This window comes from Macrobrachium nipponense, chromosome 26 (genome assembly GCF_015104395.2).
Source record: "Macrobrachium nipponense isolate FS-2020 chromosome 26, ASM1510439v2, whole genome shotgun sequence".
Taxonomy (NCBI): domain Eukaryota; kingdom Metazoa; phylum Arthropoda; class Malacostraca; order Decapoda; family Palaemonidae; genus Macrobrachium; species Macrobrachium nipponense.
Window position 1 is genome coordinate 17110910 of NC_087215.1, and position 25346 is coordinate 17136255.

The 25346-nt window shown below is 36.8% G+C and overlaps 1 protein-coding gene across 5 annotated transcripts in view; it reads left to right on the plus strand.

The window, feature by feature from the left end:
• LOC135199989 (protein gustavus-like) overlaps positions 1-25346 on the plus strand; it is a 221790-nt gene that overhangs the window by 174531 nt on the left and 21913 nt on the right. For all 5 annotated transcript variants that reach the window (XM_064228184.1, XM_064228183.1, XM_064228187.1 and 2 more), the window contains one exon: positions 545-836. In XM_064228184.1, coding sequence (XP_064084254.1) covers positions 545-836 — 292 coding nt within the window. The remainder of the gene's footprint in view (positions 1-544; positions 837-25346) is intronic.

Sequence of the window (25346 nt, forward strand, 5' to 3'; positions counted from 1 at the left end):
AGATGATAATAAATTGTCTTTGTTACTAGAAGGAAGCTGAATGACACATGAAAAATTGTTTCAAGTTAGATGCTAGATGAGAATGAAATCCACTCCTCTCTCTCCTCTCTCTCTCGCTCAATCATTCTCTTCCTCTCTTCTCTCTCGTCTCCATTGGCGTTAGAGGGTATTCTGGGATGATTAATTATGTATTAAAAATTTTTAAAATTTTGAAGATGTAACACACAGTAATCATAATTATTCAAGCTTGCTGTTAATTACTATGAATTTATCTGTTGATTTATTTTCCTCAGTAATACAATATATTAGATTTTTATAGTGGATCCTATTCTGTTTGCTTTTGTCAAGATTCACTGATACTGTAGTTTGCATTTAAGTAAAGAATACTACATTATTTTGTTTACAGTATTTGTCATATTAGCTCAGCATATTATTGTTTTCATATCTTATTCACCAGTTGAACATACTGCATACTTATGATCTGCAAACATTTTCCCATTTTTGTTTTGGGTGTAATAGTCTAACAGTATACTTAATTTTTCAGGGAGGTAAACTGAGCACCAACAACGCTTCCTCAAATAAAGTCGATAACATCCCAGTCAGTGGGTTAGATACCAACCAGCAACACGACAACGCCTCCAATAACGTTGCCACTAATAACGTCACTGGACGTCACAACCAAGACAACACTCCACCACCACCTTATTCAACTCGATCATCAGCCGCTGCTGCTGCTGCTGCTGCACATCATCATAATCATCACCACCACACCAATCAGCGCCATACCTCGCGAGGGCCTCGTCGTAACCGGATGAGTATGGGGCAAAAAGTTACAGGTAAGCAGATATCATTTCTCCCATCCAACCTCTCAAACACTGGAGCCATATCTCAAAAGACAAGCCACCAAGTATTGTTTTTTTTAGAACGATATACACTAACCAGAGATTATACTGTACTACTATACATCTCTACAGAGGAGTTATTCTTTAGGAATTAAATCTTAGTTGAAAGTTGCTTTGCAGTAAGGTAGAATTGAGCCGTAGGCCAAGGTTTGTGATGCTCATCAAGTTGATTTATTGTTTGTTCCTAGGAAATTCGAATCATGTAGGTTTTATAATACATGGATAAGCATATGGTATAATAATGTAATGCTGTTTATTTTCTGTTCTTTCATTTTAGGACTTCTTTCAGCCCAAGAGCATAAACGTTTTTAACTCTGAATTTAAATAAATACTTAGGTACAAGATTTAAAGGCATTAAGTGTTTCTGCGGCGTTCACCCTAAATATTCTTATTAGGATACGCTGACTAGCATAGCACCCCAAACAAAGGTCAGGCACTGTTGGAAAAGAAAAAAAAGTTTTCATGATGAATGCTTACATCAGACTTTCCCATCCCATCACAGGCATACACATGAAATGAGATCTGATTATAATGGTTACAGTCTTTTTAACAAGAGCCAGGTTAATTTTTCCAAGAAATATAAAGGAATGATGAGAATTCACATTCTGGAGGTGAATGGTTTGAGGAAATGGTCTTTCAAAGTTTTACTGAGAGGTTATGAAAAATTTCTTCTTCAACAAATGTCCCTAGTTAAAAGAATGAGCTTTTAATGAAAAGCTTTTTTAATTGGCTCCACTCACCTAAAGCAAGTTTATTTGCTGTCAGAGTACTGGCATTGGTGTCTGGTTTTGAAGCAACGCTGAAATGTGTCGGGTACTGCCCTTCTGGGCGAAAGGAAAGTAAATATGCCTAAATTGTAATTACCATGATCAGGTAAAAAACAGCCATTCCCGTTGGCTTTTAACATCTCGAAGTGACAGATTTTATGGAGTAATGAATTAGAACCAACCAGATCTGTCATTAGATCAGGACATTCAAACCAAGTCATGTTGAAGTCATTTTGTCTTGACTTTGAATTACCCAAGGATGCTTAATGAATAACTCGCATGACCCAGTCCTTGTGTGTTAGAGAATGCCTGTCAGTACTACCTGTGAAGTACATTTTAACTGAATGTTCCAGATTCAAGCACAGCAAATGTCAAACAAATCTGTTGAGTAAATTTTGTCAGATCATTCTTTTTTAATTTACAATACAATATTTGATTTTTAAATTTTAGTATTAAAAAGACGAGCATTTCAGGTGTTCCCTAGTGTTATGACAGGTCTGGTTGAACTACTTAATAATGCATGATTGGTTTTAGATATCATCTTAAGTATCAGTTAGAAACTGCTGACAGGTAGTACAGACGTGTAAAAGCTATTGCATAACTTCCTATAAGGATAGAAACACTTCAGTGATGACGAAACTCACTTGTTGTAAATGTAAGGCATAAGAAGGGCCTGGTACACCACCAAGAATCTGTTGTATCTGAAATTATTAACAGTTCTTGGTATTTCAAAAAATGCAGCATACACTTTTTAAACCTCATTTAAACTACTATTATGTAAGTTTTTTTTATTTTTTCATAGGCAAGCGAGCAAGGTTATATTGAGTCAGACATCAGAGATTTTCAGTGCAACAGTGAGATGAATCTGGTAAACTAAAAACAAATGTGGGAGAGTCCTCATTCATTATAAATGAGCAATGTCCCAATAGTAACTAAAATGCTTACAGATTGTTTAGCATATGATGATGTAGATCAAACAGGCTTGAACAGTGAGGACATCTGGATAAGAAACAAGGTTTTCAGTTGTATTCTTTCATAAGCAAGAGAGGAAAAACCTTTTCCCATTCAACAAAAGTGTGCATACAGAGATTTTTATGTTCCATTGGGAACCAAGGAGCTGCTAAAGACAAAGCCAAATTTGAACACCCTAAACAGACCAAAGTACTCTTTATGTGCTCAAACAACTTTCCCCACCTTGTGTATGTTTTTATTACCATGTGCACCAATGCTGAGATTATCTTTGTGCTACCACAGATTTCCTGCATAGCATCTCAAGCCCTATCATGGGTTTATGTTTAGTAGTACAGGTGGATGAATAAACAAGAAAGGAAATTGAAAGAGCAAAATGCAGCAATAAGGAATTTTACAGAATTCTCAAGATGGCAACTAAATTAGTACTGCTGTCAATGTAGGTTTTGATACTTGTTAACCTATAATTTTCAGCTTTCCATAAAATATTAGATACAACTTTTGTTTCCCATAGTACCCCCAGTAAGGAGGTTATGTTTTTAGTTGCTTTGCATGTTCTGGATTCCAGGCTTTACACAAGAAATGTAAAGTTTCATTAAAATTCCCCCATAAGATAACCTCATAACTAGCACAAAGTTATTAGAATTTGGGCAATATCATGAGGTAAACACTAGTTTATAATTATTGTTATGTATTAGCTTTTCAGTGTAACCCCTGTGAATTGTTGCACTTGGGTTATCTTACATTTGTGTGGAAAAAGCTAAAACAACTAGTAACTTTTTATGCTAGCTTTTGCAGAAAAAGATTCATGAAGAAGCTCAGGAAATTACATTCAAAGTGGACTGTAGTTGGGTTTTAATGTCTCCACTCTGAAGAGGGAGTATGATGCTTCAAAACTACATGTGAGTCTGAATATATATGTAGGTTTTTCCAAATTACGTGAGAAAATTGCAAATAGGTGGGAATAGATAGGCAGCTTGGCATTACAAGGTTGCATTATAGTCGCTTATTTGCTTGGTACTTGTACCATTGATGCATTAACTTAATTTTCATGTAATAGAATTTAGTGGTATGGCTGTTTTGTTTGAGGCTGTACAGTACAGTACGTATAGGAGTTAGTTAAAAAAGATTCCTTGTAGGTCTGTATCCAGATCGTAGTAAAGGATTCAGAAGGTGTGTTGCATTGTTCTTCCAAATAAATCTGTAGAAGTTTTCGTGTGGTGTTTTAGATACTGGCAGTTGACTTCCTGATGGAAGTTGCCATTTTTATTTAGTTCATTTGTTATTGTCATATTACAGAGAAATCATGAAACTTAGATCTTCCTCTGATGCTAGAACTTGCTTCTGATTTTTTTTTTATTGTGGGTATAGTCAGCATGATCAGCTTGTCAAAATAGCTGTTATATCAAAAAGTTGTTTACTCAGCCGTGAGTATTAAAAACAACAGAATAAAACAAGAGGATATAAAGTTTACTATAGGTTCATAAGCATGATTTGAAGCATATTCACTGAATTTTTCCCTAATGACGTAAGTTAGCTCTCATCACAAGTCTCAAGTACTATTCAAGTTCCCAGATATTTAAGCCTGGTTTTGATTTTGACATCAGTACTACAGTATTTAAGAATGTTGATGTGTATAGAGGCGTTATTTAAACTGTTTTGGTGGATCACTAATATTTGTTGTCATGAATACATCGCAGACTTTATGGAATGGTGATGAGTCGAAGCAAGTTAAATTTCCCAGCTGGAATTCTTTGTTTCAAACGGAACAACTTATATCCATAAATGCTGTTTGAACACTGCTTTTCCCAGCCTTGTAATGTAGATAATGTATTACAGCTTTAAAGTGGGACTTGGTGGTCCCATTAGACTTTGAAGTATTAAATATTTTGAGTTCATTTCCAGCTATATACAATATCTCCCATTGATATATTAGAAAAGGTCTATTTTACTTTGAAGGAGTTATATTTAGTTAAACATAGGAATAAACCCATTAGTTCACTTCTATGAGAATTGTAATCAATTTGATGATTTGTTTAACTTTATAAGTAAGACATATGTAAGACCCAACTGTGTTCATACTGTGTTTGTAGTGAGAAGTTTGGGAACACCAAAAGGCAAAGAAAATAAAGGGGGTTGTGGGAAGCTACTGGTGACCCCAATATTTAACTAAAAAGTAACCAGTTTTTAGCTTGTTAGTCAAGAAAGATCAGTTGAGCCGTCTTTTATCTGTTTGTTCAGTATCCAACTTCATGTATGTGGCTCTTGCAAAAGGTGATCACATCCCTTTGAAAGTGGGTAATTATAAGGAAATGGTAAAAGAGTCTGGTTTAATTTAAAATCATCCAAGTAACAAAACTTGTTCAAACCATGGTTCTCAGGTCACAAGTTTGGGATGTAATAAAGGTTGGAAGTTTTACCATGAACCTATAAAACAAACTTCATAAACATCTCAAGAATAATGAGGCCACAGTTTATCAAGGCTATAAAATACTATATTATCCTCGTCTAGTATAGCTTTTAGTCCAAACTATGACCTTAAGGGCCAGGGTAGAGCTAAAATAGGGTTCCCAAGTTTTACATAAGAATAAGAAAACCAATTATCATATACTGTGCTATACATTATATGCAAGTCTAGCAATGTACATAGAATGATCAGTGTGGCGTGTGGGCTTCACGTTTACCGAAGATTTGTAATTTGAGCCAGAGACAGACAAATTGATTGCCAAGCTGCTTCTAAAAGACAAACACCATTGGGATTTCGATACATAAACTATACTGAATATAAATTCAAAGTTTGTATGACTTCATCATAAGTCTGTCAAGGCTTATGAGATAACTGTTTGAAAAATTATCTGAGAGAGTCGCATCAAATTCCTTTGTGACAAATTACAAAAGGAAGGACTTTTCTTGAGAAACTGCTTCAAGGTGAGCTGGTTTAGGAAGATGCTATTGTAAGCCTTAAAAGTATCCTTGTCTGGATAGATGGAGAAAGAAGGGAAGTGTGACAGCATTTGCAGATATGGATAAGAACTGGATGTAAGAATTTATTCATACATTCTGTGTAATACTGATATTTATATCAAAATGATTTTGCTTACTAATCTATTAGCAAATTACCTATATTCCAAAGTTGCCTGATACTTTGTTGCCACCTTGACAACACAGTCGTTGAAGTAATTATATTGATCCCTCATTCTTCACAAATTTTTATTAATAAGGTCTTTTTCAAAAAGATAGTGTAGTGTTAATCCTGTGATTAGTAGATGATAAAACGAAATTTCTCATATTGTTTAAAAATTTCTTAGCTGTTCCCGTGAGTAATTCGTGAAAGAGATCCTTATTTCAATTAATTAGATTGTACCTGAAGGCATCAAAGGCACTGATATGAAATTTTTAAATTGTCTTTTTAATTGCTCTGTAGCATTACCAAAATAACCTGTATCATGTAAAGGAAGCGCATATAGTGTGCTTGAACTTATCTTTTGACTTTATTGATCAAGATTTATATTGATAAAGACATTGCATGTAGATTCCAAGAGATGAATTTAATGTTGCTTGCATATATAGTACATTTGGTAACATTTAGATAACATGCATGAAGGCAAATATATCAAAACTCTTGGTTGTCAGAAATACAGGTATAGTATAAGTAATCAATCTCATTGTTGAATGTTAGCATCTCACACTTCTTATAAAGAAATCATATAAAGTAGTTTACTGTTGGTGTCATTGTTAAGGACTTCTTGCACTCTTGTTTTGATTTTCTCATGAGTATATGTATGTAAGCGCCTCAGTGGCGTGGTTGGTATGGTATTAGCGTCCCACCTCGGTGGTCGCTGGTTCGATTCTCGGCCATTCCATTGAGGAGTGAGAGATGCTTATTTCTGGTGATAGAAGTTCACTCACGACGTGGTTCGGAAGTCACGTAAAGCCGTTGGTCCCGTTGCTGAATAACCACTGGTTCCATGCAATGTAAAAGCATCATACAAACAAACAAACATGAGTATATGTAATTATATACTCAAGATAATGAATGTATGTATTCGTCACCTCATTATTACCATTATGTATGAGGTGTGAGGATCCCTTGTGCAATTGTTTTATCAAAATCGGTTGTAGTTAACCTGAAATCCTGAAAGTTACATATTCTTTTCTGAAATATTTTGAAGTAGTAGTACTTTGTTTTCCATACAGATTTTTCCATAGTCAAAGTAAACTTAGATTGTCTTATGTTGTCTCTCTCATTAGATTTTCCCTGCAGGCAGGTAGTCCTAAATTGTTTCCACAATATTTATATAATATATATATATATATATATATATATATATATATATATTATATATATATATATATATATATATATATATATATATATATATATATAGATATATATATATATATAGATATAGATATAGATATATATATATTATATATATATATATATATATATATATATCTATATATATATATATCTATATATATATATCTATATCTATATAACTATATCTATATCTATATATCTATATCTATATCTATATCTATATCTATATCTATATATATTATATATATATATATATATATATATATATATATATATATATTATATATATATATATATATATATCCCCTTTATAAAGGGAGATGGATAGTTTTGGTTGGTATCTTTGAATAATTTGTAGCTAAATATGTTGGTAACCATATTAATTGTAAAGCACAGAACCTCTTTATCTCTTATCTTTTTGTGATGTGGCTCCAGTGTTTGAGGATAATAGTTTTCCTTCACATTTCCATGTGTAGTTGAATGGAAGATGGTGTAATTGTTAGTATGTAACCATAAATTTACCCCATATTTTTTGTTTGGAAAGCTCTCTTGAAATGGAATCTTTATGCGAGAGGAAACTTATTTATTTTATGTTCTTATTTAGCAGCAAGAAATGCGTTAGTATGTTGGGAAATTGCATGCAGGTGTTTATCAATCACTGACAGATTTTAGCATGTAAGTGGTGTGTGTTTTCTTGGTTGTATTTTTTAGGACTGAACGGACGTTTTCTTAATTTTATTATTGATAAACTTTCATGAAAATCACTGGGGTTGGAAGTTATTTTGCACTGCTTACCCCAAATACGTACTATACTTTTATTCAAGAGGGACAAACGTTTTTAACTGTTTTTACAATATTTGATATAAAACTTTAAACATGAAGGCATCATCATGGAATTGATTTAAAAAATTACGGTTACTGTCACATTTAGGATTGTATTCTCAGAATCGTGAAAAAAATAACTTTCACAGTCACATTTAGGATTGTAGTCTCAGAATCGTGAAAAAAAAAATTACGGTCACTGTCACATTTAGGATTGTAGTCTCAGAATCGTGAAAAAAAAATTTAACGGTCACTGTCACATTTTAGGATTGTAGTCTCAGAATCCCGAAAAAAATTACGGTCACTGTCACATTTAGGATTGTAGTCTCAGAATCGTGGATGATGTATGAATATGGCAGTGACCATCCTCTTAGTTTTTATTTTTGGTCCGCTTATTGTTGAGGAGACGGCCTAGTGTTGAAGAAAAATGAAACAAACCTATGAAATAATTGATGAAGAGACTTTACGGAAGATGTAAGGCTATATGCTTCTGAAGATGAACACGATAGAAAGTATTTATAAAGGAAATGGCTGGTTTGAGGTAAAATGGAGGGAGATGAGACGTGTTATGTCGCCATGGTTGTTTAATAACTATTTGCGGAGTGAGGGGGGGGGGGGCGAATTTAGAAGAAGGCCTTTTAATGTAAGCGCAAGGTTGTAGGGTAAGGAAATGAAGTTTTCACATGATGCAAAGTGATTGCAAGAGGAGAAAGTCGAGAGTCTGTGTGAAGAAGAGGAAGGTTAGAAGGGTAAATGGAAACCAGGAAGAGGGAACCACGAATATTGCCGTTGATTCATATTGGTTAGATATTTGGAAGTAACTATAGCACTTGTAGGTAGAGTGAAAGAGGAGGGAAAGTCACAAAATACGTGGCTCAAGGAAGGGAGCAGGATAGAAGACCGGATTGAAGTCTTGGGATCCAGGGTCGAAATTAATTAAGCTGATTGTGAAAATTTGTGGATGTTGAATGCGAATGAAGTTTGCTTTGTAGTATATTGCGAGAGAGATAGTTGAAGGAATGAGATCTAGTGGTGGTTTAGCTAAAAGTTTTTGGGCTAGTGCAGTGTTTTATTAGAAATGGATCATTCTTGTGAAAAGGAGGAAATTAATTGAAACGGGTCGTAGAAAGTGATTGGTTGGTTGGACACCTGAGTGCAGAAGTGGAAAAAAAAATAACTTGCACTCTTAAAACATCTGTTTAGACTTAAGAGTGACGTCACGAACACGTGTCTGTGATGATGGGCCACGTTTTGGGAATACTGTCCGTGTTATATTTCACATGGCGAGAAGGAACCGAATGTTTTATTTATTTATTTATTTATATTTTAGTAGAAGGGTAACTCTGTATCGAAATGAAAACAATTATACCACATGGTTGTTAAAGTATATACAGTTTTAGTGCAGGTCATGAAAAAGAGCTGCTTGTTAGTGTATATAGTTATTTATAGCAATACTAGTTATTGGTACTGGCTGCTTTTTGGGACAAGTGCCCCTCCTGGCTGTATAAGGCCTAGTTAATCTTGTACCAACCGTCAATGGCAAAAAACTGTCATTCGTTCCCATAAAAGGCGATTGTAACCAGCCATTTAATTCTGTAATCTGAAAGGCTATGTATTGGTGGGTTATTCGTACGTTGTTCATATTTGAAGTTGTTGAGAGTAATTAAATTTCGGTTCCAGTCTGAAATTTGGTTTGCATTGTTACAAGGGAGAAATTTCTCTCTCTCTCTCTCTCTCTCTCTCTCTCTCTCTCTCTCTCTCTCTGCATGGTCCTGAAATGGTGAATGAGTATTTGCGAATTCATGTAATACCTTTCATATCCCATTGTAGCGTGATTACCATCGATTGTGTTTATTTTTGGTGTTCGTGAGGTAACACTTGCATTAACTGAACTCATGAAGCTCACCATTCCATACGGCAGCAAAACGAGAGACGTATAATGTGTCGGCAGGAGCAGCAGAGCCGTGTATTCAGAATGTCTGCGTTTCTGTTGAATGGCTCTCACATCTGGCTCAGCGCCAGTGATGACGTCACGTTCTCGCCACGCTTGCCAACCTTCCAGACTTCATTATGGATTTTTGCCTGATACCTCTCAAAACATTTCGACTGACTCATTGCCCGCGTATCATTAAAACCTAACCTTTCTCAACGTTTGTGGCGTTTGTGTCCCGTAAAGGGGGAGCGTTGAGACAAACGTTCCGAGAAGCTTATTTGTCTCTCTCTCTCTCTCTCTCTCTCTCTCTCTCTCCACTCCCCCCCCCCCCCCCACCCCCTCATTTCTGGGAAATTTCGAGAAGTCCCTTGAAGGTGCACGTATTCTGCATGTTTCCTATTCGGCGAACGGACTTGCGGTGGCCTCGAGTGTTCCAGCCCTGTTGGAAGTTTGGAACTCGTCTGGAAACGGGGATTTTTCCCAGATCACCCGCCCAGTCTTGTAACTACCGAAGGCGTGTATGTGACTCATCGATTTTTCCTATATTGCATTTAATAGGCTTTAGGCCTTATCCTAGGAAAAGTCGGAAGGAAATGTTATGTTTTTCTTACAATGTGATCAAGGTACACATGCTGGAAATTTTAATTTTAAACTATGTCATTTTCACTCACTAAATCGTGCGCGCACGCACGAATTATTAAGTTAATCATGCTTGTGTACCTACATGATTTCTTATCTTTCATGCATAAAAAAAAAAAAAATTGTTTTAGCAGCCGGCTCCTTAGAAATGCTTTAGAAAATTGACCATAGTTGAAAATTCCTTTGCCTGTTATCGTTTAATATTGGCTTAATTCTGGCTTTGCGCTGAATTGTACTTTGTGAAAGAATGAGTTATTTCCGCTTTTCTTCCAAAATGCTCTCTCTCTCTCTCCTCTCTCTCTCTCTCTCTCTCTCTCTCTCTCTCTCTCTCTCTCTCTCTCTCGTTACGAGGAAATTTTTCTAGTTGACACCCTGTTTATTTTATTAAGAATCAGTGATAGGTGAAACAAAGTTTCATTATTTGTAAGTGTTTTTTAAGAGGAGGCCTCTTAAATTCAGCAATTTTGCGTATTCTGAAAGCCAGAATGACTTTTTTTGTATCTGTCAATTCTCATGACTTAGCCTGATTTTCCGATGAGATCTACGAAATCCGAAGTTTCCGTATTCACAGGGATCAGGTGAGGATTTTGAAAGTTTACTAAGCAGGTGTTCTTATCCTTGACCCAGCAATCAAAGGATAAACGTGACGCTGATTATTGTCTTGTTTTCCTGCGGAACACCTCCCCTTATATTATACTTTTTTTTAATCTATTTTATAACCCCTTTGGCTGTGTTTTTTGGTATCGAAAGATTAAGGACCTCATACTATCCACAGGTCCTTTGAGTTCTTTACTGTCTTGTAAAGCCTTTAAGTGTGGTCGGCGACGGCGGTGGAAGCGACCCACTTTATTTTGGAACTCGGCTCGTGACCTCGATTTAGTTGGTCATCTCTCTCTCTCTCTCTCTCTCTCTCTCTCTCTCTCTCTCTCTCTCTCTCTGGCTGTAATCACGGCCAACTATAGGTGGCCGTGCAGTAATCCTACCGATTTCTCACTCGGCATTATCAGCTTTTCGGGAAGAAGTCCTTCTGGGAACATGTGGTACAAGCCACGTGTCGGGATCTGTAGGAAGGAAGTCTCTCTCTCTCTCTCTCTCTCTCTCTCTCTCTCTCTCTCTCTCTCTCTCTCTCTCTCTCTCTCTCTCGCTTTGTTTGGTGTGAGATTTCACTGTGTACTAGATGTGTGTGTATGCTTGGTACGAGTTTCAAGTTTATTTGAATGTTCATAGGTTTCTTATCTAATAAAGGAACTAACTTGAGACTGGACTGCTAACACGTGAATGCTTTCAAGTGTCGGTGTACAAATTTCTTTAGATAGATTTTAACAAGGTCTCAACATTTTATGTGTTGATTTTAACAAGACCTCAACAACATTTTATGTTTTATTTTCCCTCTTGAAAACAAACTGATTTTATAAATCAATTTCATTTTTCTTTTAATGTACGGTTTAAGAAGGGTAAGATATCTGAATAAATATGGGAAGGATAGAGTACTGATTTACCCTCAGGAATCGTGAATGTGAAACAGTAAATATGTAATCCTGGAAGATCCCAAATTTAATTATCTTCTACCGAATGTTTCGGAAATAATCACCCGTCACAATTGTGGATGTTTATTATTAGTAATTGAGTTTTTTTTAAGTTGAACGTTATTTCTGTGTAAAGATAAATCGCCAACTATTTTGTCTTGAAGAATTCCTCGAATAGGTTAAGCAATGGGAATTTCGCCTCGCACTTCATTTCCTGTACCTTCCGAAGCATTTCGAATCAAAGCATATATATATAATATTTTGACAGTCGCTTTTCCTTCGAATGTGAAAATGTACGGAAAAGACACGCTCACACTGTAATATGGTATGTCCGTACCTGCATGCGGTGGCCTTCTTAAGGTAGGTCTGGCTGGCTGGAAGAAGCAGCTGGGATGGATCCAAGTGGGTTGGTCGTTTATAAGGATGGTTTCAAGAAGTGGGCTTTCGGGAGGTCATGGAACAGCCATTGGGTGGGTGGGTATGTTGGGTGCTGTCCCCCAAATCTTCCCGGCTCCCAGGTCTTGGAGGTCCCACGTATCCCCCCCCCCCCCCTTAGTCTAACCAGTTTACCAGGGTACTAGAACGTAGATGAATGACCTTTGTGGAGGGCAAGAAGAGACTTCAAAACATCGTTGTAACTTACTGCAATCTACTGTGATAACTTTGTTGCAATTATTTATTCTATTTTTGATCGTGGTGTTGATTATGGCAGCAGCAGATACAATGTAGCTTGTGCTGTCACATGCTGTGAACTTGAATATTATCAGGTATAACAGTAAAACATCTTGAAGTTTTTCAAAGAAGTCGAGTAAGTGACTGGGTGTGAAACATATTTTGCTTTACCAAGACTTGAATCATGATTCTTAACAAAACTTTTCGATTATGGTTTTTGTGACGTGAATGAACAAGGTCTTTGTAGATATTTATTACACGGCGCACCTATAACACTTGCATATATGACGCAGCTTTTTTTTTTTTTTAGCAGTATTGATATATCTACATATTTTTTACTATATGACGCAACTTCTAACGTCATGCAGACTGACACAAGCCTACTAATTTTCCCCGTTGTGTAACCAGTTCTCTTGTGGACATGGCAATTGCGTTCAAGCACGGAATGTTCTGTCGTTTTGTGATTGATGGCTTACGAGGAGATTTTTTTTGTCTCATTCTTTCTTTGGCTCTTCGCCAAAATAAGAATGAGTCCCAGATTGTTCAGCAATAATTTTTTTTTTTTTTTTTTATCAAGCAAAGGCCGGTAGGGTTGGCATACTAAGCCCATATTGTAAGCCTTGAGATAGAGGGAAACTCTCTCTCTCTCTCTCTCTCTCTCTCTCTCTCGATGGAACAGGGATGATGCGCAGAGACACTTAAAGAAAAATAGGAGATAATCTATTGGTCCCCCTTCCCATCGGCCTCCCTGTCCATACGCATACCGATAATCGTTCTAAGCAACTAGCTGCATCAAGTACTATGCAGTCTGGTGAAATTAACCTAGTTGTTATTATGCACTACGTCACTGCGTACATCCTTACGTGAGTGCGCATATTCTTGAATCCTTGACCATGATATGCGCACCAGTCCTCACATCGCAGGACAAGTCACTCCTTTTGTTCAGTTGTTTCTTTTCATCTCACCGCTTCGATATAATTCGCCATGTGTTTGGTTTTCATTTTCAATGAGTTTTTGGGTTGAATAGATTTCGTATAATTTCTGCTGGTAGAATAGAACAGGTAATATGAATTGCATACTAACCTATTTCTAGCACGGTCCAATATTATGATCACACTGCGTTTCTGCGAAATATGTAGGAAAATCGTAAATAAAAAAATTCTATTGTAAAGTATTTGTTAAGCTTTTAATAGGCAATAAAATTAAGTGGCCCCGTAAACGCCCTGAATTCTCCTTCAGGTTTATATAACAAACTAGAGTACCTTTGGAAACGCGATCTTCCTGTTGTACCTCGCTTCTAAAATCCCAGTTTAGCAATGAATCGTACCGCAGCACAGTAGATGTTCTCTTTAGACGAAGTTTGGCCAATTGTTCGATTATATCATCGAGCATTTTGTCTTCATTTCCTAAACGAAAGCCACGATTTCACTCGGAATGTGGGATAAACAATGGTGCTGTATCAAAAGGCAGATGTATGAGTAGTAGACTTCTGTGATGAGCGCCTTCATTGTCCAAATACTAGTTTGCCAACTCAGTGGCTGTTGCATAGATTTACTCGCTTTTATTGTCAGCCTACTTTCTAGGTTCCTTGCGCCTTTGTAAATATGTCAGCCAGCATCCGATGAAGTGATATTGCTAGAAGTCTGCACACAGTATCGGGAGAGAGGAAAATTGAATGAAAATGAATAGTTGTTGAAAGAAGCCAATTTGTCTGGAACTGTTTCGAAATAATAGTTGCCAGCAATTGCAAAATTAGCAAAACATTATTATTTTTAAATGCCAATAACTTTGGGATTCTCACCCCAGTGTCCCAGTTCGGCTTTGGAACATGGTGGAGGGGAGAGATATTGTGGAATGACAGTAAATGATAGCGCAATTATACTTCCTTTTAATAATCAGAGAAGGAATCTTGACAGATTTCCGCTTCGCAAGACCCCACCTGAGTATGTCTGTGTAAATAAACAACAGTGTAGGGCGCTTCCACAACACTTCATTCACACCATTAAAATACATTTCGGGGCTGTGATTTTAGAAAGCATAGATACATACAGCTGCTTCCTCTTAAATTCGTTGTATTATGTATAAATATATCTTTCCAAAATAATCAGGATATTGGCCCCTCACCCCCCGCCAGCTGTTTTTGTTGTTTTTCTCTGCGTGGGGCCGTGCCAGTCGAATTTCCGGGTACTTGGGTAGAATATTTAAAGAAATGGGTTTATATCTGCCGACAGATTTATTAGCAAAGCTGTATTTACATTGCATTTGGCAGATGGCCTACCACATGGAGCAGTGAAAGCAGACGCTTAACAGATAGGAAACAGGGGTTGCCCCACTTACTTTTGAAAAAATTTGTTGATTTGATAAGATCGCTGATTTCAAAGCATCCGGATTGAAATTTCTCTCTCTCTCTCTCTCTCTCTCTCTCTCTCTCTCTCTCTCTCTCTCTCTCTCTAATCGTTTATTGGGTGCCGTGATATCAGTTTTGTATAAAGTTGTAGATTCATCCGTATGTTGTTAATAATGTGAAATCTACAAATCGTACTTCTTCTTGTAGGATTGCTTGATCACCTCAAGTGATTTCTGTGAGAATATAACAAAATTATTCCTTTGTTAACTAAGATATTTGAAAATTATTAATATGAGAGAGAGAGAGAGAGAGAGAGAGAGAGAGAGAGAGAGAGAGAGAGAGAAACCTGCATAATTATCATACCTCCCTCTCGGACTCATGTCAGTTATTTCATTCATAATAATAAAATATTATCTTTGATTGCGAAGATATTTGAGACTTGTAATATAATAGAGAGAGAGAGAGAGAATATATCTCTCAGGAGTATAAAGCGGAGTTCTCCTCGGTATGACCGGTATGCCAAGGCTTGGTTGGCGCCTGGTCTTAACTGTTGGTCTCCTCCACAATTTTGTTGGGGGTTCTCACATCCACCTCCCAGTGCACTGCACTTGCCTTTCAACTCTGTGGCAGTCGGACCTGTGTTTATTTTGGACGGGAAATTAATTAGATGAAAATATCTTGAGCTCATATTTTCTTGCACTCTGTATTTCTCGCATCCTCCTATTATATGGCAGGTTCTCGACAAGGTGACTCCCATCGACTGGGGGTAGTCTCTCTCTCTCTCTCTCTCTCTCTCTCTCTCTCTCTCTCTCTCTCTCCTCTCTCTCTCTCGAGGATTGATAAGGATTCTAATGAATGGTGTAGTAAGTCAAGAATCATGTAATTAGGACATCATACCATTATAGTACTCTCGTTTAAAAAATTTTCTTAATTCATAATAAGTAAATTTTTAATTCACCCTTTCTTTCCTTATAATAAGTAAGTCTTTAATTTACCCTTTCTTTCCTTATAATAAGTAAGTTGTTTAATTTACCCTTTCTTTCCTTATAATAAGTAAGTCTTTAATTTACCCTTTCTTTCCTTATAATAAGTAAATATTTAATTCACCCTTCCTTTCCTTATAATAAGTAAGTGTTTGATTTCCAACACCCTTTCCTTTCTTAATGAATAAGTAAATATAATGTTACCCTTCCTTTCCTTATAATAAGTAAGTGTTTAATTCACCCTTCCTTTCCTTATAATAAGTTTAATAATAATTACACCCTTTCTTTCTTATAATAAGTAAGTATAATACGCCCTTTCTTTCCTTATAATAAGTAAGTCTTTCTTCCTTTCCTTATAATAAGTAATGTTCATTCTTTCCTTATAATAAGTATATAGTTAATTCACCCTTCCTTTCCTTATAATAAGTAAGTGTTTAATTCACCCTTCCTTTCCTTATAATAAGTAATTTTTAATTCACCCTTTCTTTCCTTTCATATTACGCCCTTCTTGCTGGTACATTTTATTTTGGTGTTGTAAAGCCTGACGGCGACAGTGTGCCTCCTGCTGGTGCCATTGTTTCCGGCCGCTAAGTCATTGCGACAGGAAAAAGGTCTTCCCTCAGGTGTTGACCTCAAGTATGCCGTCCATTCTTTGGCACTCAGGATAGTTGACGCATACCAGAGAGAGAGAGAGAGAGAGAGAGAAGAGAGAGAGATAAAATAAATGTCCACTCTTCTGTTCGCGTATTGTCAGAGCTGCGTCGTCGAAAACAAACTGTGGGTATTTTTGGTTGCGCGAAATTTGATACCCACTATCGGGTCGTTTAATTTCGTGGGTAGTTAGTCGGTAGTACGGTGATGATGTAATTAGCACTACATTGATGTATCTAAATTTGTCAAGATTTGTTTGTGTCATGATGTATATCTTCATATGTGTATGCTCAAAGCTGTTTCCTCATATGAATTTGTGGCTTATAATTTTTGGGGTGTATTATTCCGTTTATTATTCGTCCTACACGTTTTGATGTTTCATCGCCCTGATTGTTCCTATTAAAACACCAACCGTAATTTCTCTAGATATTCCATGAGGTTTTTCTCCTACGTAAAACCCAAGGTCTTCCGTGTTTTTCTTCTGTCATAGGAAGCGAACGGATCACCTCAGGCTTGTGTTGCATTTAGTGAGTGTACGATGTGTGTGCCAAGATCCTCGTGGAATAGTATCAGTCGTTATGTTAAGCAACACTTTTTGTCCCTAATACTATTGGGCTTTTCCACTGTGAGGACAGTCAACATTTTATCTTTGGGAACGAAACAACAATGGAGGATCCGGGATTTTTCAAAAAATATATAATTTTTGGGGATGATTTCTCATTACTTCCAGCTTTCCATTATTTTTTTTTTTTCTTTTTTTTTATTTTTTTTTAATTTATTTATTTTTTTTTTTTTTTTCTTTTCTTTGGTAATTCGTTACTAGCGACATTGACGCAGAATATTTTAATTGAATCCAGAGATTTTAATACGATTTTAAGAGTATAACTTAAGATTGGAATTTCAGGCTAAAATTTGCTTTAAATTTTTGGCTTTTTTTACTTGAACTTTTGGAAAAGGGGGGGGGAATCACCGTGGTTGTGGTTTTTGGGTACGCCGTTTTATTGCCACCTTTCAATGGGATCGTTAAAAGTGAGACACTTGTTCGCTATTGGTGCTGATGCCGTTTGGTTAATACGAGAACAAGTGTTAAGCCCAGGAAACATTATCCTCTCTCTCTCTCTCTCTCTCTCTCTCTCTCTCTCTCTCTCTCTCTCTCTCTCTCTCTCTCTCTCTCCGATTGAAGATTGAATATCCCTGATGTCACAGGCTCCTAGTATAGGATACATTCAAATGTACCTCCTTCTTTCATACCCAGATAGCTGCGATTTGCATGTAGGAAGGCCAGAAAATAATGATAAAATTGTGGGTGTGTAGCAGGAAGTATATAAAGTTATTTGCTTCAAGTATTATTATTATTATTATTATTATTATTATTATGAGCATTGGAAGGACCGCTGTTTTCGAAGCTATGAAAGGGTTAACATCTGTGGTAATTTTGAAGTTTAGTTTGTTTTGTTTTGAGGCAGGATGAAATCACGTTGTTTACCTTCCTTGCTTGGGAGTTGCTCACATTATGTAACCACTTAGGAGAGAGAGAGAGAGAATTTCGATTATTTCTGTTCCCAGGGTAATCTCCGTGCTTTATTTAGCCCTGAATGTGGGTGGTGACTTAGTTGGATGTTTGGCTCAATCCGTGGTATTTTCGACATCGTCCCAGAATTTATGACGATTATGCAAGAGATGTGCCATCGTTATCCAACTATAGATGATTACGAAAGGACCAGGAGGAGATTCATGGTGTTAGGGATGTTACAGTGCAACTTATTTATGAGCTGATGGCTCCTGCGCTACTGTTGTTGTGTGTGTGTGTGTGTGTTTTTTTTTATAAGTTGAGAAGTTGGTAAAAATTGCGGAGTAGCAACGGTTTAATTATTTTGATTTTATATTTTTCTCTGTGATGCGCGTATGGAATGTAGATGTCCTGACTTGAATCGATATCGAAATTATTTTTTAAGCAATGCAGACAAATGACTTGAAGTATTTTTGTTTGTATATATATTTCTGTGATTCTAATTAAAATGACAATTTTTGAGAATGCAATTCAATAGGTAAAATTCAATTTTAGTATAGAAAAAAAAACCTTCTGGCAAGTCCCGTGAGAGTTGGTACAATGTGGTTGTCATGTCAATTCACCAACGAAAATAATTGTATTACCGAGGACAGCCAGTAAAAGGTTGGCTGCGTTGATAGTATTGAACATAAAAATATAGATATACTGTAGTAAGTGACTAAGCAAAACCGCACTTTTTATTGCAAATGTGAATATTTATCATCATTAATCATTTAATGTTCATCACTGGCTAAATGTATTCTTGTGAATATTTACTTCAACATCAAACGGAGGATCTTTTAAATGATTCCGAATCAAGGATAGAATTTAACGAGTGAATTGTAGGGGCAGCGGTTCTATGTCTATTTTGTAATAATGTTAGGATCATGCAAGGTTTTGGAAGCTTCCATAACTAGAATTTCGTTTACGCGAACTACTCCCAATTTAGACCAACTGGCACAGGTGTATCGCAAATAGTCGCAGTTTCATCCACCTGTGCATTTTAAATGGCTTCGAACACCTGAGAGTTCCACCTTTTGATTTTCAACTCGGAAAAGTATACGTATATGGTAAAAGGTGGAATATGAAACAGTCATCTTACCGTCTCTTTATTCCTTACGTGGCCATTTTTGGTGGCTAGGTCGTACACCCTTTTTTGTGTCACAGCTGTTCAAGAATGAATACTGTCATGGAACTTTTACCGACAGCTGTGACAGACCAGTGATGCATCCAGGCGATCGATATGCGCAGGAAAGGCTGTCAGGTTTTATGATCAGCTGTCTTAGGTTGGGTGCCTTGGGATGCGCTTTGATAACTCTCCCGATATAGTAAAACCCGCCACTCTCTCTCTCTCTCTCTTGAGAGAAGATCCTATTATGGCAAGGCTAAATAAGGCCCTAAGTTGTCCTGCCTATTGGTGTCCAGAATAGTATTGCTGATGTTTCGCGTACGATCCAAAGTCTCTCTCTCTCTCTCTCTCTCTCTCTCTCTCTCTCTCTCTCTCTCTCTCTCTCTCTCTAAAGAGGCAAGGTTCCTGTGTAAGGACTTGTACTTGAATCTATTGAAAGCCAGGTGATTCAAGCTTGGCTAAAATTAAGCCAGAAATGCGTTTTCTGTTGCATTGTCGAGCGTAAGGCAGACACATTCTCGAAGGGACAACTGAAAAGGAGGAAAATCATTAAACTGGTTGTTGGGTCGAAGTGCTGATTACATATCAAGGTGATTGAACAGAGATATAAATGAGACTGATAGTTTGTGTGTCGGGGGTTGGGTATATGTGGGTAAATATAGATAAATGGAGGTGAGCATTAAGGTTGTGTATTTTAAGACTCGGCCACCGATTGCTAACGACAGGTATCCCTTACTAACTCCACCTCGAATCTGCCAAGAGGAATTTGTAACACGGGAAGGGGTAATCTTGTTGTACTTTGATCAGCTTAGAAGGAATTGGATGTTGGAGAGGGGGGGAGGGGGGGTGTTGCTTCACCCCTCTGTTGTACCAAGACCTGAAGCATCTGCCCTAAAATGGCGTTGGTGTCCGTCGACTCATCCCGATTGTTTGGTGTAGTCCAAGTATCGAGTAGGGGATTATCCTTGGAGAATGGTCGCTGAAAAATGCTTATGGATTAAATCTAAGTATATTGTACTATGTGACGAATAGAGGATAATTGTAGTTATACCTCCGCATTAGGAATTCGAGCTAACTGAATTTTTACCAAATAGATCATGGTTCTCTTGTAGAATAAAGAAAGACTTAAGTTGAAAAAATATTATGTCATGGTGATAGTCTCGTAACTTTGTCATTTTGTCTCTCCCTACCAAACGACAACTTCGGGAAATGAATTTATGAATTTTAGTAGTCTAGTTGCGACTTCTGCCAGTGGTAAAACACTGTCGAATTTTGAGTATGCGCTCTACGTAGTATTGCATTAGTCTTACATGTTTCATAAGCACTTGAAAACCTCGGATGAGGTTGAAGTTTGAGAACGAGTTCTGTGAAAAAAAAAACAATTGATCGAATATGGTGTTTTGTCAAAGCTATATTATTTTTGTTGAGACACGTAGTGAATAAATCACTAAGAACAAAATCCTCTTGGAAAATAAATAATATATTTTAGTCGATAATAACAGCAATATGACAACTAGAGAATACATAGCGGCCGATGTTCACATGCTGGTGATTTTACAATAACAGATATTCGTGCATCTTTTGGCAAATACTTTAGAGATGCAACTTTAAATCTATAATTTCGTCGATAAATAAATCTTGGGATCACGTAGGTCTGTGCATATGTTTAGAACATCGTCTCCGTCGTCCTCATCGCTCCCTTTGTCCATCGCCATTCACGGTCACTTGCTTTCCTGCACTAGCCTTGTGTGTGTCAACTCTCTCTCTCTCTCTCTCTTCTCTCTCTCTCTCTCTCTCTCTCTCTCTCTCTCTTTCATGTGTTGCCAGCAACCTTCCTTGTTGCCTCCATAGAATGTGGTGAAGTTCCTGGTTAGAGGTCGTCAATGAAGTGTACACACACACATATATGTTGGCTGTTCGCTTCAATTCATTAGAATGACTGTAGAAATATGTCTCCTGTTCTTGCGGCCTTTTGACCTTACAAGCCTCAGGACGTTGAGTAAATATCTTCTCCTTGATTGTTAAAAGAGTTTTATTTATCTGTTTGTGGTTTTACGGAGCTAGTCAAAGGGTGACTCAATGCGATTGAAGTTTGTAGTTTTATTTGCATTAACATTAACATTAAGTACGTTTTATTTTTAATTTGCTTTAAGATTATTTTCATATTTGCTGATATTTTTTATTTGCTTTCGGGAGTAAGCATTTTTATTTATTATTAAGCTCACGGTGACTTAGAATATTTTATTTTTAGTATATAGTTTTCTGGGTTAATTTGTGCAATGAAATTCGACCAATTGATTTTTTGGGATATATTGAAATTTGGTTCGTAAACGAGTGTGTTTTTTTTTTTAAGACTCTCTCTCTCTCTCTCTCTCTCTCTCTCTCTCTCTCTCTCTCTCTCTCTCTCTCTCTCTCTCTCTCTCTCTCGATCATCCTTGGTGAATTTTTTGTTTAATTAGCTATTGACAAGGTTTTCCCCCGGATAGTGAATAGATTGCACTCTCTCTCTCTCTCTCTCTCTCTCTCTCTCTCTCTCTCTCTCTCTCTCTCTCTCTCTCTCTCTCTCTCAGCCTTGCATTCTTTACGGACGTTGTAGTATTGGACTGAGGGTTTTATTTGCATCTTGATTTGTCTAGGAACGTGTTATTTAAAAATTTAAATTAAATAATTTTTGTTTTCTATCTCTCTCTCTTTCTCTCCTTCCCAACCTTGCATTCTTTACGGACGTTGTAGTATTGGAACGAGGGATTAATTCGCGTCTCGATTTGGTTTGAACGCGGTATCGAGAAACTTAAATGTAAGATTCTCTCGCACACTAGTTTTCTCATGTTTTTTTTCTGGTTTTCAGCCTGTGCCTATTTTCAGCATATACCTTCATGTCCCTGTTCATCATGAAGTCGTATGATGTAGTTGAAAGCCATTTGTCTCCCATGAAATGAATTTAGACGGTGATCGTTTTTTTCGTACAAGATAGCTTTTAGACTGTTAGGCAGTATCATGTTTTGTATGGCCACGCAGGCATTTGAGTAGCCACGTACGTAGAATGTTTTCAAAGACCATGGAAATTAAATGCTTTATTCTTTTTCTTGTAGTTGGTGTGTAATGTGTGTGTGTAAGTTCTCTCTCTCTCTCGTCTACTCCTCTCTCTCCTCAGTTATAGGTGGCTTGCGTAAGTACCAGTATAGAGAGCGATCTTGAATCAGAGGTGACCGTGAATTTGAATGTCACGGTGACCAGATTTCCATCGGAATCCCATCGTGTCCCTGGTACATGCCGTTGCCTTAACGGCATTGAGAGAGAGAGAGAGAGAGAGAGAGAGAGAGAGAGAGAGAGAGAGAGAGAGAGATAATATACAAAGTTGTGAGTGCATACCATGCAAGAGGGAGGATACAAAACCTGTGCTTAAAATAGGCATATACAGTAAGAGAGATAGAGAATGAAAAGTTTCCCTGTTGAGTCACGGGTATTTATTCTAGGGTCGTGATTAACCCTTGCCACATGCCCATCTGACACATACCGCTGCAACCTTTGAATAGAATGGCACTCGTTGCATACCTTTGCCTTGAGTAGTGTCTGATAAGTCAGCTGATAGTGTGTAATGGCCAAGAATTTTTTTTTTCTCGCTATGACGTTGTCTAGTACATCATGTCATAAGATGACAGCCTATAAAAAAAGGTACCTTTGACGAATCATGGTCCCTGGTCTTTCTCGCTGCTTCTCTGTTAATCCCAGAAATTATTATTATTATTATTATTTTTTTTTACACGAAAGAGATTGCAAATGGAATTCTGTAACTGGGAATGTTCGGGTTCAGATTCATTTTTCTGATAAAGCCTGAAAGGATGAATCTTCAGTGTGTAGTTCGAAGTAATTTTTTTTTCTTAATTGAAGCTCTCTCTCTCTCTCTCTCTCTCTCTCTCTCTCTCTCTCTCTCTCTCTCTCTCTCTCTCTCTCTCTCTCTCTCTCTATATATATATATATATATATATATATATATATATATATATATATATATATATATATATATATATATATATATATATATATATATGTGTGTATGTGTGTGTATTATTCATATTTATTTATTTTATATATACATAGATATGTGTGTGTGTGTGTTTGTTTTATTCGTATTTATTTATTATATATATATATATATATATATATATATATATATATATATATATATAAACACACACACACACACCATGCGGAAGAAACGGCATGGGACATAGCATCTACAGCGTGCCTGTTCGCATTTAGCCTAAATATCTCTTTTGAGAGTTTTTAATGGAATTCCTGCGGGAATTTGGGTCGGGATTTAATAAAGAATGCGGACGAAGATTACTTATAAGCCACTAAAATCACCCTTTCTTCGCTGTAGTGCTTACAAAAATACGTCTTTGTATTGTACCTAGGTTTGGTTTTAGTGGAAAGGGGGGGGGGGGGGGGGTTTGCAAAACGCAATGTTTGTTTCGTTTTGAGATTTATTGGATCCCAAGCTTATTGTTTTCGGGCCAGATGGACGTTTGCTTATTGGAGTCTCCACTGAAAGTATTTTTGACAGCAAATTGTTGTTTATTGAAATTATACGGCGTACACACATCTTTTCAACCTGTGTTTATTTAGAAAAGGATTACAATAAGCCAGAAATGTTTTCCGTTGTCAAAGTTACAGTTTATGTTAAACAGATAAATCGTTTGGCTGCTTCACATCACAGAATCTGCTATTGTAAGGATGGTCAGTGCTGCTGAGAAAGTAGACTTTCATCCCTCAATTGAAGGGTTTATCATCAAGGATTTAAATGGAGGTTCTGTGACGTACTACATTATTAAGACTGCTTCTAATGTCGCCATCTTTTTCATTACACTTGCCATTTCAAGTACGGGGAATTTTGTAACTAATCAGTCAAGGGTGTTGTTATGCTCGTTATCTGTAGTATCTGGTACATCCCACATAAACTGATAGTCTGTTCCTATCTTTCCCAAGTTTTCGCCGGAGACCATCTCTCCGGATATAAGACTTCTGTCGCCCTCACTAGTAGTCCCCTTAGCTATTTCTTGCAATCTCTCTCGCAGATGCAGGGCACCTGCTTGTAGTGTATCCCCAGTGGTTCCTTTCGGCAGGGACACGTGCAGTCCTACCATTCCCTAGACCTTGAACAGGTTAGGGATTTTTTTTTTCCTTTTTTTTTTTCCTTTTCTCACGAGAAGGATGCCAAGCCCCTACCTAGATGACACTTAAACGGTAATTTCCACTTGTCTGGCGTCGATTTCGCATATCACGGTTGTTGTATATCAAGTTGTATTTTGCGAAGGGTTTAATTGTATGGGTTTTTTTGCGTGGTGTGTGTGTGTGTGTATGCATGTGTGCACATCCATTTACTAACCATCATCAGAGTACACATATTTCTTGGAATTTATTATATGTAAATAGTTCCTATATCTTTTAATGTGTGTTTATTCTTGTATTATAATAATCATGAATATTATAGTTTTGAGACGTTATGCGTAATGTACTATACGCCAGTTATGATTTGAAGCACTCATTACTTACATAATATGCACGTCAATGCAAACCCTACATCGAAGATACAATTAGAAGTGTGGCCAACCCTCCCCTATTCCCCCCAGCTAAAAAGTATATACCTTATCTTAATTGTCAGGCTACGATTGGGGCGTCGTCCTTGCCTCTAATGCATGGCAATGTTCCCTAAACTGTAATCTGCTTCCCTTAACCTCTGTTCCTAACACGCAAATAACCCATGCGTTTTCTTTTTTCTGGCGGATCTCCTATCCTGCTTCATCGGGATGGCGCCCTCTTCCGCTTATGGTGCTGCTGCTGCTGCCGCCGTGTTCTTTTCTCTTGGAATACCTGTAGTTGATATATTATATATTTATATATATATTATATATATATATATATATATATATATATATATATATATATATATATAATATATATATATATGTGTGTATGTGTGTGTGTGTGTGTGTGTTTGTGTGTGTCTGTCTGTGTTGTCTGTATAATTTATTTGTATTAATTATTATATCGGATGGATGTATATGTATGTCAAAAAATTCGAATGTAAGTGTGTACTTTTGTTTGATACAATTGTTTGATATTTATATTC